This window comes from Phoxinus phoxinus (assembly GCF_949152265.1).
Source record: "Phoxinus phoxinus genome assembly, chromosome: 11".
NCBI classification, from domain to species: domain Eukaryota; kingdom Metazoa; phylum Chordata; class Actinopteri; order Cypriniformes; family Leuciscidae; genus Phoxinus; species Phoxinus phoxinus.
In genome coordinates, this window is record NC_136886.1 from 3,087,712 (window position 1) to 3,100,533 (window position 12,822).

Genomic DNA, 12,822 nt, shown 5'->3' on the forward strand with positions numbered 1-12,822 from the left:
ACTAAACGAGGTTTGAGATCGGGAACATCTGTTTGTTTTTTTTATAAAGAGGTACAGTAATTTCGTTCACAAATGAGGAAGGGGAAAAAATCTCATATTAAACAGTCAATATAAGATAAAACTTGTACAAAAAATCATAAAATTCAACCTAAAGTACAAATACAGTTGGTTTCATCCATCTAAGCACACAGTATAGCAGTTGAACATGTGTTTGGGGGTTTCAGACACTTATGCAAATCCATTAAAGTCAACATGAACCTGCATTTGCAACCCATTTACTTCTGAAAGGTGAAAGAAAACGTGATTTTTAATGTATGGTATTAGTGGGCATTTCATATCAGAATAGAGGCAGGGTTGAATGTGAGTTAGCAGAGGATTGAAACCCCACCGGCACCCAGTTAATCCTAAAAATCATCTCTACGTATTTTTATAAACATTTTCTTATATTGGTGTAATGTTTATGCAACAGCTATTTACACTAAATGTAAATGTTAGATGGTATTTACACAAAGCAAATAGTGATAGATACTGTTTGCACAAAGTGTAAATAGAAGTATTATGCTATTTGTGCTAAAGTTAAAATACGTAAGCAATAGTCAGCCTTTGCCAACAAGCGCTCATAAATAGACACTGCAAATATTCATTATAATAACTACATTTTTGCATTGCATCATGTCAGCTGAAAATAAAGACTTTTTCTGTTATGAGTGATGTGCATTGATAAATTATACACAATAACACCAGGAATATGTATTCAGAGAGTAAATGAGGTTAATTTCGAGTTCATGTTGACTAATGATAGCAGGTCTTGAGGATCTAATGTTCTGTACGGTTCACAAACATCATGCTTCGGCTTGGAGGTTAGATCTCTTCTTATAAACCTTTTATTGCTCCATATTTTAGTATCTGTGCATGAATGCGTACATGCATTAATGTTAGAAGAGCTCTACTCTCGTCTTAGACTGTGTTGTTTGTGTGACCCGACAGCTTGTTCTCGATTAGTTCTCGCAGACTTGTTCTGAAGTGTAGGTTTGCTCCCACGATGATGTAGCCCTGTCAAATCAAAGATACAGCTGAACATATATTATCGTCTATAGCTTAAACTGAAAATAATAAAAGTTTCCCTTTAACTTACATTGTGATACTCGACCACTTCTTCAACGAAGTCTAACCCGTCAGGTAGAGGGATCTGCACACCTCGCTTAATGTAATCTTACATGAAAACACAGGGTGAACCATTAGATAGAGGTTTTCAAATATATTAAGCAAATATCTCACTTGGGATCAATAAAAAATTTTTTTTTATAAACTAATACGGGGGTTTTTTCAGCAAGAATGTGTTAAATTTATCAAATGTGACATTAAAGATATGCATAATGTATAAAGATTTCTTTTTCAAATACATTTAAAAAAAACTATCACTTTTCTTAAAAAAATGAGTTGATAATGAATCTTGATAATAATCAGAAATGTATCTAAAGCAGCAAATCATCATATTATACTGATTTCTGAAGGATCATGTGACTGAAGACTGGAGTAATGATGCTGAAAATTCAGCTTTGGTCACAGGAATAAATTACATTTTCACATATATTCAAATAGAAAACACTAATTTTTAATTGTAATAATATTTCACAATATTACATTTTTTACTATCTTTTTTGATCAAAAAAATTCAGCCTTGGTGAGCAGAAGAGACTTCTTTCAAATAGGGCTGTAAACGATTAATCGCATCCAAAATAAAAGTTTGTTTACATAATAAATGTGTGTGTACTGTGTATAATTAATTTATATATATATATATATAAATACACACACATGCTTGTATATATTTAAGAAATATTTGCATGTACGGTATATACTGTATATAGATTTATATATAATTTATATTATTATTAAATATAAATAAATACAAATCTTAAATATATATATGCACGTGTGTGTATTTATATATACAATTATGTAAACACAAACTTTTATTTTGGATGCGATTAATCGTTTCACAGCCGTACTTTCAAAGCATTAAAAAATGATAATTAAATACACATTGTTTGACTTACTGTTAATGAGAGGCACCACAGATATCTGCAGCATCGTCTTCAGGGGACCTTGCAGTGGAATAAGCTGAAGGAAAAATCTTCATTACATTTGCTGTCCACTGTTTTATTCTAAGGTGTATGCAAAGTGAAATGGCAACATCGGAGGACACTTACAGCTAAAGACTCCAGAGCAGACTGATTGGAGTATATTTTAAACCTGAAAACAGATTCTCAGTTCAAAATCAATGTTAAGAGAGGTTTCCACACGGTTCAGTGTTTGTGCATTATATTTACCTTCTCAGATCTAAATGGATAGTCAAGCGCTTGCCCTTCATTGACACTTTGGCATTGAATTTACCTTCCTAAAACAAGGACAAATTTAATAATAATAATAATAACCTTTATTTTCAATAGCGCCTTTAAATGTACATCTCAAAGCGCTGTACAAAAACAATTAAAACAGCAAAAATACAACACACAAAAAGACATAATACATAAATACAAAGAGAATAAACATAAAAGACAATAAAGCTAACCTAAAAAAAATAGTTTTAAGCTGAGATTTAAAAATACCAAAATATTTAGCTTGTCTGATATTTATATTTTGTTGTATATATATATATATTTGTTATATTTTATGATATTAATTATATGGTACAATAACAATTTATTACTTAATATTTTAATATTTGTATTAATTTATTATATAAATTATAGTAATATGTATAGTAATAAATTATTATACAATCTTAAATGTATAAAAATATAAAAATATTTTAATTTCATTGGAAAAAGCTTTGTGTCAGACATAATTGCGCAAATGTGTGTGTTTTTTTCTATCTTTCGGAGCAGAAACGATCTGTCTTTATCTTCTCCAACAGGTCCAGGTGCAGCGCAGATTAGTTTTAAAATGAGTTTTAAGCTGAGATTTAAAAATACCAAAAGATTTAGCTTGCCTGATCTCAATCGGTAGAGAATTCCAAAGTTTTGGAGCTAATGAAGAAAAAGCCCTGTCTCCCATTAATCTGTTCCCTCGAAGTTTAGGGAACAGTTAAAAGACAAGTTTCCGAAGAACGAAGATCACGTTTTAGAGTAAATGGAGTTAAAAGCTCGATCAAGTATTGAGATGCCAGACCATGCAGTGCCTTGTAAGTAAGCATCAACATTGTGAAGTCCACTCTAAACCTAATGGGAAGCCAGTGCAAAGACTCCAAAACAGGAGTAATATGGTCTCGTATATTAGTTCTAGTAAGGATTCTGGCAGCCGAATTTTGCAAAACCAGCATTCTGTTTAAGGTAGCTTAAAATTTGGTGCATTTATTGCATTCCTTCATCATAAAGCGAATTATTGCATGCATTGTGTATATTATAGTTCTCACCATGGTCATGCTGCTGAGCTGTACTGGTGGTTTTCCTGCCGGGAGAACCAACACTTTGACCCCAGAGGTGACGGCCACGCTGGCACCGGAGGTCTTGATCGTGGATCGAGGAGGAGAGGTGACCTCGATCTCCAGTGACAGAGGCTGATCCATCAGCGCCGGGTTCTGACAGGACAGAACAAACACAGAGAATAAGTGAATGCCGAGGCTTTGCTGTGCATGTTGACAGTCTAATGTTGCTCACCAGCATCATCATTGTCCCCAAGTAGGTGGTCCTGAGGAGCACTTCTAAGTCCTTTGGCATCTGAAATGAGTTGAATAATTGATTTTTTTTTTTTTGTCTTATTTTTGTCTCATGCCTTTGAAGCGTATTGGATGGCGTCTTACTCGTTCGTTGGCGATCTGTGTTTGGAACAGGCCACCTTTGAAGTAAGAGAAGAGGCCGCTGTCGAAGAAGTACTCCGAGAGAGAGAGATAGACCATACGATCGTACTCTCTCACTACGGGATTCACAGCGTAGTTCACCAGGGTCTCATTCTCATTCTTCAGGGAGTAAAACATGCCCTGTGCAGAAGAGAAGGAGAGCAATACATTAAAAAACTCATAAAAACTACATTAAAAAATGTGTGTGTGTGTGTGTGTATATACACACACATATATATTATATAAACATAAACTTTTATGTTAGATGTGATTAATTGCAATTAATCGATTTGACACCCCTAATTATATATATATATATATATATATATATATATATATATATATATATATATATATATATTATATATTCTGGCCAAAATATATGTAAAATTTATACTATATATGTTGTAAACAGCACAACAGAAAATATATCTTTCAAATTTAACAATGTAGTTACAAATAAAACCTTCAAATTCCAAAATATATATTAGAAAATGTACTTCAAGAAAATACATTTTCAGTCTTAAAATAAATTTGGGGTGGATGCAGAATGAATTAAATAAATATAAATTACTTTATTAAATAAATATATTTACTTTGCAAATATATATGAATTTTTTTTAGGAAATATAGTACATTTTTCAAAAAAGAATTTTAACATTTATATTTTCCATATACCGGTATATATTTTTTGCATATTTTAAAATATATTCTTCAGAAATCATTCTAATATGCTGATTTGCAGCTCAAGAAACATTTGTGATTATTATCAATGTTGAAAAGAGTTGTGATGCTTCATATTTTTGTGGAAACTGTTTCAGGATTCTTTGATGAATGTAAACTGACCCCAAACTTTTAAACAGTATAGTGCACTTAACGTCAATGGGTGGAGCTTGATGTTCAGGCCACACCCATTAGTTCCACAGAGGAGGGGCTGGACTAAGTCAAGCTCCACCCATTCCATCCAGAGCAGGGGAGCAGGACATCAATCGGCTCTGCAGTGAACACCACTTGCATCTGTCACTCACCCTAAAGTCCATATCAAGGCTTGATTCTGTCACCACAGGGTCACTCAGCAGTGAGTAATCGATGCCCACGTAACTGTCAACCTCCGTGCGCACTAAGAAACACATTCAGGTAAACACATGTCTGCCAGATAAATATATCACAACAGTTTTATGATGATCAACATGTTCTCTAACCTGGGATTGTTTCCAGCAGCTGGTTGACCAAAACTAGTGCAGCATGATTCAAGGCAGGACAAATCTGACAAGAGAGAGATATATGCAGTTAATTTCGATTAAAATGTGTTCAAATTAATTCTAATGTGATTCTAATGTCTTTCTTTCGTGGGCAATGATATGCAAGCACCATGACACATGTCTCATATTCCTGACTGAAAAAAGCAAACAAACCTGTCTATTTAGGATGAAGCGCATTCCTGTAGTCAGGAACGTTCCGATGAAGTCATAAACCCTCCTGTGAGAATATTTTGAGGCACATGAGAATATGCCATATAATGCTGAGCAAAAATTTGTATTTAAAGGGATAGTTCACTTTGAAATTAAATTTTGGTATGTTTTAGCTTACCTGAAGTGCATCCAAGATGTAGGTGTCTTTGTCTCCGCAGTAGTTTCAATTTTGATATTTTTAGGTCAAACCGTTCTTGTCTGTCAGTCATATAATGCAGGTATATAGGCACTGTCTCCAAAAGCATGCAGAGAAAAGTCCAAATTAAAAAATTCCCCATCGTAAGTGCACATTGATGGCCTAAGACACTAAACAAGCGGTTTGTGTGATAAAACGAACACTATTTATATCGTTTTTATCTCTTTTACACAACCACGTCCATCTGATCTGTTTACTTCGCTTGCGCAGACATAAAGCGCCGAAATGTTCCGGAAGTGGTCTCCCGGATGAGTTCGCGCGAGCTTACGTAAATGTATTTTTTTACATCGGTGTAAACATCCTGGATAAGCGCAAACTAGTACCATTTCTATTAGCCGTCCTACCTACAATCTCTGTTTTGTGTATAGGTTCTGGTGTAAACATACAGTGTACAGTGACGTACACGCGCGAGAGATCACTTCCGAAGCCTTGCGGTGCTCTACGTCGCTTGCGCAACCTACGTAAACAGATCAGATGGACGTGGTTCTGTAAAAGAGATAAAAACGATATAAATACTGTTCGTTTTATCACACAAACCGCTTGTTTCGTGTCTTAGGCCATCAATGTGCACTTACGATGGGGATTTTTCTTTATTTGGACTTTTCTCTGCATGCTATTAGAGACAGTGCCTATACACCTGCATTATATGACTGACAGACAAGAACGGTTTGACCTAAAAATATCAAAATTGAAACTACAGCGGAGACAAAGACACCTACATCTTGGATGCACTTCAGGTAAGATAAAACATACCAACGTTTTATTTCAAAGTGAACTATCCCTTTAATTGACAAAAAAGTTAAATTAATCAAATCATGCGTCACTTGCAATAGACATGCTCAAAGTTCAACAGAGTCAAGTACCCAAGGGTCCCGCTAAATTTGGCCCTCATCTTGGCGATGGACGCATCGCAGGTGATGTTTGAGATCTTGAGACGGCCCTCCTCGTCTTTGCTGAGGTGGAGGACTGTGAAGATGTTGACGCCTTCAGCTGAGGCGTTGATGGCTCCCTCATCATAACTAATGGAGAGAAAGGGGAAGACCTGCTGTAGTGAGAGAGGTTTTACACTACATCAGCTCTACTGACCATGTGTGATATGCAGTTCTCACTCAATAGAAAGAATCACAGCTTTATAGCTTTTAATTCATGCCTGTTAATTTTCATTTACATTAAAAGAAGTTATTAATGAGTCTATATCATATATATTACGGTAGTTTCACCTTTTAAGTTGAATTACTGAAATTAATTAACTTTTGCACAATATTAAACATTTTCGAGTTTCACCTGTAGATTGAATAAACTTTTTTTTTTTAAGGCTAGGCCTACTGTTGCTTGTAACCTCAAGTCTTCTGCTTGATTGCTAGTTTGCTACAGATGCATTTCAGACTCACAAGAGCCAGTAAAGGATGCGTCTCTGGAAGTTGAGGGTGATGGAGGAGTTCTGCACCTCGAACAGCAGCCCAACATCTGGCTGGAAGCGCAGGTCAGACGTCAGGTTCAGCTCCGTGACCTTCACACTAAAGAAACATCAGTTTAAATACTTCCTTTCAATCTAATTCAAATTGCAATGCTGAATCATCTTTGCTACCTCAATTTAAAATCACTAAATGAATTAGTATTTAAAATGCTTCTTTTTTTCCCAGAAGTGTAAAGACCAGGTTCAGACAGTAAAAGTCCTCCTCAGTATTTTGATCCAATCACCTGGATTTGCTAATTAGCAGTTTTTCAGCCAGGAGATAGAACTAATTAGTGAAATTAGTGTTCATGGGTGTATAAACATATGGCAGAGGACTTTTACTTTACACCTCTGCTTTTTTTTATTTCTGAATGGTGCACAACTCTAGTACTTAATGTGCATTTGCATCCTCATGGTCTTTGTGTGTGAGTGACCACATGAGGGCGCCGGATGAGCATGACTATGAAAGTGGAAATCAGTTCGATAAAATATAATATAAACATATGCCTACTCTTTAATGGTGTATTGGAAGCGGCCCTCGGTGCCACGCATTTCTGGCATGGTGATGTTACTCAACTCTCCTTCCACGAAATTCTTTGTCTCGGCCTTCACTGTAAAGACGTCAAACAGAGGCCAGTCTTTTATTAGACGAATATATGAGAAACTATAGTTGCATTTTAAGTCTGAATACTGGGCTATATCTTACACATCTCCAGTCCTTTGTCAGTGATGCGGATCTTGCATCCAGGCGGCTGTGCTAAAGTCATCGTGACGAGTGAAAGAAGAAGGATAACAGAGACTTTCAGCAGTCCCATGATTCCTCAGTAGACCTGAAAAACAACAATTAAACGAAGTGATCAAAAGGAAACCGAGAGCTAGGATCAACCCAGCATCATCAAAAATGGTTAAAGGTAAGTTAGGCTATTGGTTTTATAAACACTTTTTTGTTATAGCTTACTGGTTGAAACTCTCTTCACATCCTGATAGCAATCAACAATAGAAGTGGTCTAAAAAACTTAAACACATATTCTGTGGAAAAAAAAGTTTATTCCAATATGATATCCTACCTGCCTCAACCTATGCATTTCCCATATGGTATTTTCCCACCTGCTCGCGCAGACATAACACGTCATCAGCGCATTGTAGACAGAGAGTCACCGAGCGCCACAAACAAACAGCAGACGCTTTTTACAGTTCCTTCTGAACCAAACCATTGAGTTTATATGCTCCGTTCACGCCATGTTGTAACCATAATTACGCGATGGCAACCGGATCTGTTTATGTTCTCAGACTCTGTTTCTATGTCAACACTATCATCAATGCTGAAATGAATCTGCAGCAGTCAGGTCATGTGTGGTACAACTAGAGCTCTATCAAAGTAAAAGTATACTTTTTTACGAAGTATAAATAGCCTACTACAATTTAAATTGAAATAATATTTTACTAAAGTAATAATAAAAAAAACCCAGCTCAATTCAAATGTAAAACTCTTGCTATAAAAACCCTCCTCATTTATTAGTTCTAAAAGATAACAGCAGAGTTACTATAAAGAGATCTAGTCTATTGCAGCTTTATACAGGCAGTTCTGTCTCTTTCCAAACACAGTCCTGCACCAAAGAGCTTCTCCAGTGCGGCAACAGGAAAATGGGCGCTGACAGCTAAATATACAGAGACAGCAAAGCAAATGAGAGAATGATCTTGCCTTTCAAGCGTATGTAAGAAAATATCCAGCCAAAGAAGTCCAGGTCTTTCCGCTCTTGTTTCTGTAGCAGTGTGTGTGAAGAGTGTATGTCAGCGTGTGTGTTTATAGTGCAGAGGAGGAGAGACTGTGTTTGCCTCGTCTGAATGGACGAGAGAGAGAGAGAGAGAGAGAGAGACTGAGGAGAGAGAGGGGGGGGGCAGTGAGTAGAGAGAGAGAGAGAGAGAGAGAGGAGAGAGAGAGAGAGAGGGGCAGTGAGTAGTAGAGAGAGAGAATTTTTATATAATATTATAAAAAATAATGTATTTATTTATAATGTATTCCCTTAGTTCTATCTAAGGGATTGTGTGATTGCTAAAGTGTATTTGGTTGTTGCTAATCAATTGTGAGAATTCTGGCTGGTTGCCAGGGTGTTGCTATGCAGTTCCTAAAGTGTTATGAGACGTTTTTGGCAAATTGGTTAAGGTGTTCTGGGTTGTTGCTTTTCATTCATGTGCATAGCTCGAATGGTGTGGATTGAGCTACATTTAATGGTCTGTTTAAATGACAAAACATATAATGGTCAAATTTAAAAGTGTGATAAATAACCAGCATGACAGCGAACTGCTTGAATGAGGTCGCTCTCTTGGAGGTCGCATGTGTGCGTACTGTCGCTGGAGGCAGCTGTGTCTATAGTCACCCACACAGGAACAAACAGGACCAAAACAAACCGTCACACAAATGGGCTTTTTAGGGTCATTGACCCCAGGGTCCGGCTGATTTATCCCGCTTCAAAGAAGATGGTCTCAGGCAGGCAGAAAGATTTTAAAAGTGCCTCATTCATTTTGTATAAAACCCTGCATGGGCTTAGGAGCTTTTTAAGCATCTAAAGGCAATTACTCCTTTCTTTCAGAAAACACATTGTCCGTGTGCAATACCGATAGGCGACCTTTGTCACAAAATTATGCTCAATGAAGCCAGAAGTCTTTACATTTTAGGAAGGATGATGTTCTTTGTGTAACGTATATCAAGTTGTAGTAAATCAAGGAATAAACTGTTAATCGTTTGGTTTGGGAATGTTCCTCACAAGTGTTTTCTATATATGGTACTATATAATGATTAATGTAATATCGATGCATAATTTTTTCTTTTAAATAATTAATTTAATAACTAACGAGAACATCTGAACATTTCAGATATGTGAATTTGGGTCAAAGGGCAAAACAATATAATATCAAATTAACTACCGGTAGTATTGAGCCATAATTTAAATGGTTAAAATAAAATGTGAAGATAATTGATATTTTACTTCTTTAACATGCAGATTTTCAAAATGTCGGAAGCACTTCATGAAGGACACTAATCATATTAAACATTAATGTAAAAAGCATCTAATGGTCTAAATCCAGGGAACGGTGTCTGATAGCCACGAACAAAGCAGATTTCCAAAAAAATATAGAAACATAAACCTACCTCCATTTGTGTTGGGAAGGCATCCGTTCTCTTTTGAGTCATGGCACAAAGTGAAACCATAAACTTTGAACATATTTTTTTGCAAGCATTACAGCTTATTCCCCATATTTCCCTCCCCAAAATATCTTTGTAGTGCCTTTCACAATAGTAGAATACTTACAGTGGTGTGGAAATTCAGGCTGGGTAACTTTAGTGTCTCTTAGAAGAATCAGATATTTTCTTGCAGTCTGGAAATCATCAGTGTTTAAATCCTCTCGCATCCCTCCCTCTTTTGGTCTGGGTTCACTATGTTCCCAGTTTATATAGGGAAGTCAGTAAGCATTTTGGGGGAAAGGGTGTTTCTCTTTGCCTCATGTCATATGACCTTGTTGTGGCAAATATATATCAGCATGAGGATGTGCAAAGAAAACATTTTCTAAAGATTAACTTGCAACAAATAACTGAATTTTGTTTCATTCACTAAAAACTGCAGTTGCTGCGTTTCTAGAAGTTCACATTATTTCTAGGTAACAGGGGAGCGATGGCTCCAGGCTGCATTAAACAGATTCCAGCAGTCTGCCCTTTCATTTTTGGAGACTAAACCTTTAATTAGTTCATGACTTCTGAGAAGCCCATGTTGCAAGGCTTCATAGAATCACATGATGCAAGAAATGGGTTCCACTTGTTTTTCCAAAAATGTTTTTTTTGGCCTCCAATTATGGGGTGAAAACTTTCTTTTTTTATAGTTATAGGTCTAAACCTGTTTGAAAAGAGGGGGATGTACCGGCGGATGAGCAGCACAAGTTTAGACTCAACAACATTTGATTTAGTTTCACTCCCACCAAAGACCAGAAATCCCTCAGTGGCCTCGCAGAACTTCTGTAGACCTCCGGCCCGGATGATTTGCTTGACGGACTGCTGGGCTTTGATGTCAGGAAAGCATTACATCATGATTTGAGTGCATACAGTATACTGTAAAAATATATTTTTTCATGACTTATCTCAACATTTTTTCTTTTGTAATATAAACTTAGATAATTTATGTGGTTCAGATAACATAATATTTTGAGTTATCAAAAATCATTGTATTAACTAAATACTTTAATGTCAATGAACTCAAAATTTGAAGGCAACCGGGTTACTTTTTTTTAAAGTTAAACCAACAATATTTTTTTTGCAGCTAGCGTTGTTATTGTTGACTAAAACTATACAAATTTACTTTTACTAATTAAAATTAAATGTAATATAAATATGAGATAATATATATATAAAATTATAAAACTACAAAATCTAAATGAGAAATGTAAACTGTACATTGTAAAAAATTATATGATGAATAAGTTATGACAACATATGTTTTTACATTGCTTTAATTCATCGAAATAAGGTAAGCAAGGTAAGCAAAAGTCAGTTTAATTTCATTTAAGTTGGAAAGAAATATATATATATATATAGGTATAGTTCAAGTGCTAATGGCAAATATGACACAAAGGGCAGTAAAGTGCACATCACAAATTGTTGGGCAAATTACATGATGTACAAATAGGAAATGAGCCAAATTCATGTGCAATTTACAAATATAGTTCAAATGACATATGATGATGCATAAGTAATGTGCAAAAGTGGAACAGTGGTAGAGTTCATAAGCAAACATTGACAAGAAAACAATTATTTAAACAGCCTTTTGTAGATTTTTATTTTTAAAAGCCAAGCACACACAACACATATTTAAAGTGTAACTGCAATATAATGATGACAGGGGAGGATCAATTTGGGACTTAATTATCTGTTTATGATTGGATTTCATACTTGATTTTTATATCCTATATTTTGATGGAGTTTTGATGTGCTTTCGTTAATAATACGTTCAAAACAGACATTGCCATTTTTACTTAGTAAAGTAAATATAACTATGATTATTGTTTTTCAGTAGGCCTAGTATAAAGCTTAAATAAAAATATTAGATTAAACAATCAATGTTAGAAATGTTTCCTTTGCAACTAACTGAAATAAAGTTTAAGTTGAGGTACTAAAATGTCTCAAACAAAACAAAATAAAAATAAAGCTAAATAGAAATATTTAAAAGAAACCCTGAAGTTAAAATTCAAAACAGACATATGTAAATGTACACACATTTTCAGGACAACAATAAAGAACATTCACGCAGTTTCATATAAATACACAAAACAATGCGTTTGTTTATTTCGTTTCACAGTAGACTGAATGAATGAATGCCTCTCTACAAATGGCCGCGCGGGTTTGACGACTTTCACTGCGGATGGCAACTAAAACCCGCGCATGCGCATTAACCGCGTCCGAGTGCCCGATACAAGATGGCGGAGTCGGTGGGGAGGGAGAGGCGGAGGCGGGTCCGAACCGAATAGAGCAAAGCCTATTGAGGACTCCCATCAAACCTCTCCAAGGTAAGGGATTCAGCCATTGAAGAGCAGCACTAGACCTATGGGCGCGTGGCGGAATGCACGGGGCACAATAATATCCCCACGGTTGCAGCAAACGTGCGCAGTGCACGCAATAAACAGACATTATAATGCGCAGTGAGCGCGGCGCCTAGTATGCGAGAGCGCGCGCCATCTTGTCGACCGTTTCCACTAAGCAAAAGTGCGCGCCTAAAATTTGTGGTCGTAACGGTCGAAAATTGACGGGGTTAAAACTCAATAAATGAGCAGTTTGACACACTATGGTGATGGCCCTATGTATCCTCGTTCT

At 35.9% G+C, this 12,822-nt stretch overlaps 2 protein-coding genes across 7 annotated transcripts in view; one reads left to right on the forward strand and one right to left on the reverse strand.

The window, feature by feature from the left end:
* Positions 1-14: 14 nt before the first annotated feature.
* On the reverse strand, positions 15-10,420 carry pltp (phospholipid transfer protein). Of its 5 annotated transcripts, none has more exons than XM_079628671.1 (16): positions 8,668-8,807; positions 7,672-7,795; positions 7,477-7,576; positions 6,901-7,026; positions 6,373-6,528; positions 5,257-5,320; positions 5,044-5,107; positions 4,870-4,961; positions 3,806-3,982; positions 3,663-3,722; positions 3,419-3,583; positions 2,334-2,401; positions 2,214-2,256; positions 2,061-2,124; positions 1,136-1,212; positions 15-1,053 (listed from the first exon to the last, which is right to left on the reverse strand). In XM_079628671.1, the coding sequence occupies exons 2-16, from the start codon at positions 7,778-7,780 to the stop codon at positions 958-960; spliced, it is 1,461 nt and encodes a 486-aa protein (XP_079484797.1). In that variant the 5' UTR covers positions 7,781-7,795; positions 8,668-8,807; the 3' UTR covers positions 15-957. The 5 variants fall into 5 exon arrangements, with proteins under 5 accessions (XP_079484797.1, XP_079484798.1, XP_079484799.1 ...); XM_079628672.1 differs by lacking the exon at positions 8,668-8,807 and adding an exon at positions 8,033-8,345; XM_079628673.1 differs by lacking the exon at positions 8,668-8,807 and adding an exon at positions 7,924-8,062.
* Positions 7,739-12,822, forward strand: part of pcif1 (phosphorylated CTD interacting factor 1) — a 22,704-nt gene continuing 17,620 nt past the window's right edge. The window contains exon 1 of one of the 2 annotated variants that reach the window (XM_079628664.1): positions 7,739-7,876. The gene's annotated coding sequence lies outside the window, so the exon portion shown is untranslated. Of the gene's footprint in view, positions 7,877-12,366; positions 12,519-12,822 lie in introns of those variants that run through there. The other variant, XM_079628663.1, reaches the window with a different exon arrangement.

What these genes read in the sequence shown, in the direction of transcription:
- pltp (XM_079628671.1), bottom strand. Translation starts at nt 7,780, where the DNA reads ATGGGACTGCTGAAAGTCTCTGTTATCCTTCTTCTTTCACTCGTCACG. An exon ending in CGCATCCTTTACTGGCTCTT is followed by an intron (nt 6,529 to 6,900) that starts GTGAGTCTGAAA and finishes TCTCTCCATTAG; the next exon opens with TTATGATGAGGGAGCCATCA. An exon ending in AGCTCAGCAGCATGACCATG is followed by an intron (nt 2,402 to 3,418) that starts GTGAGAACTATA and finishes TCCTTGTTTTAG; the next exon opens with GAAGGTAAATTCAATGCCAA.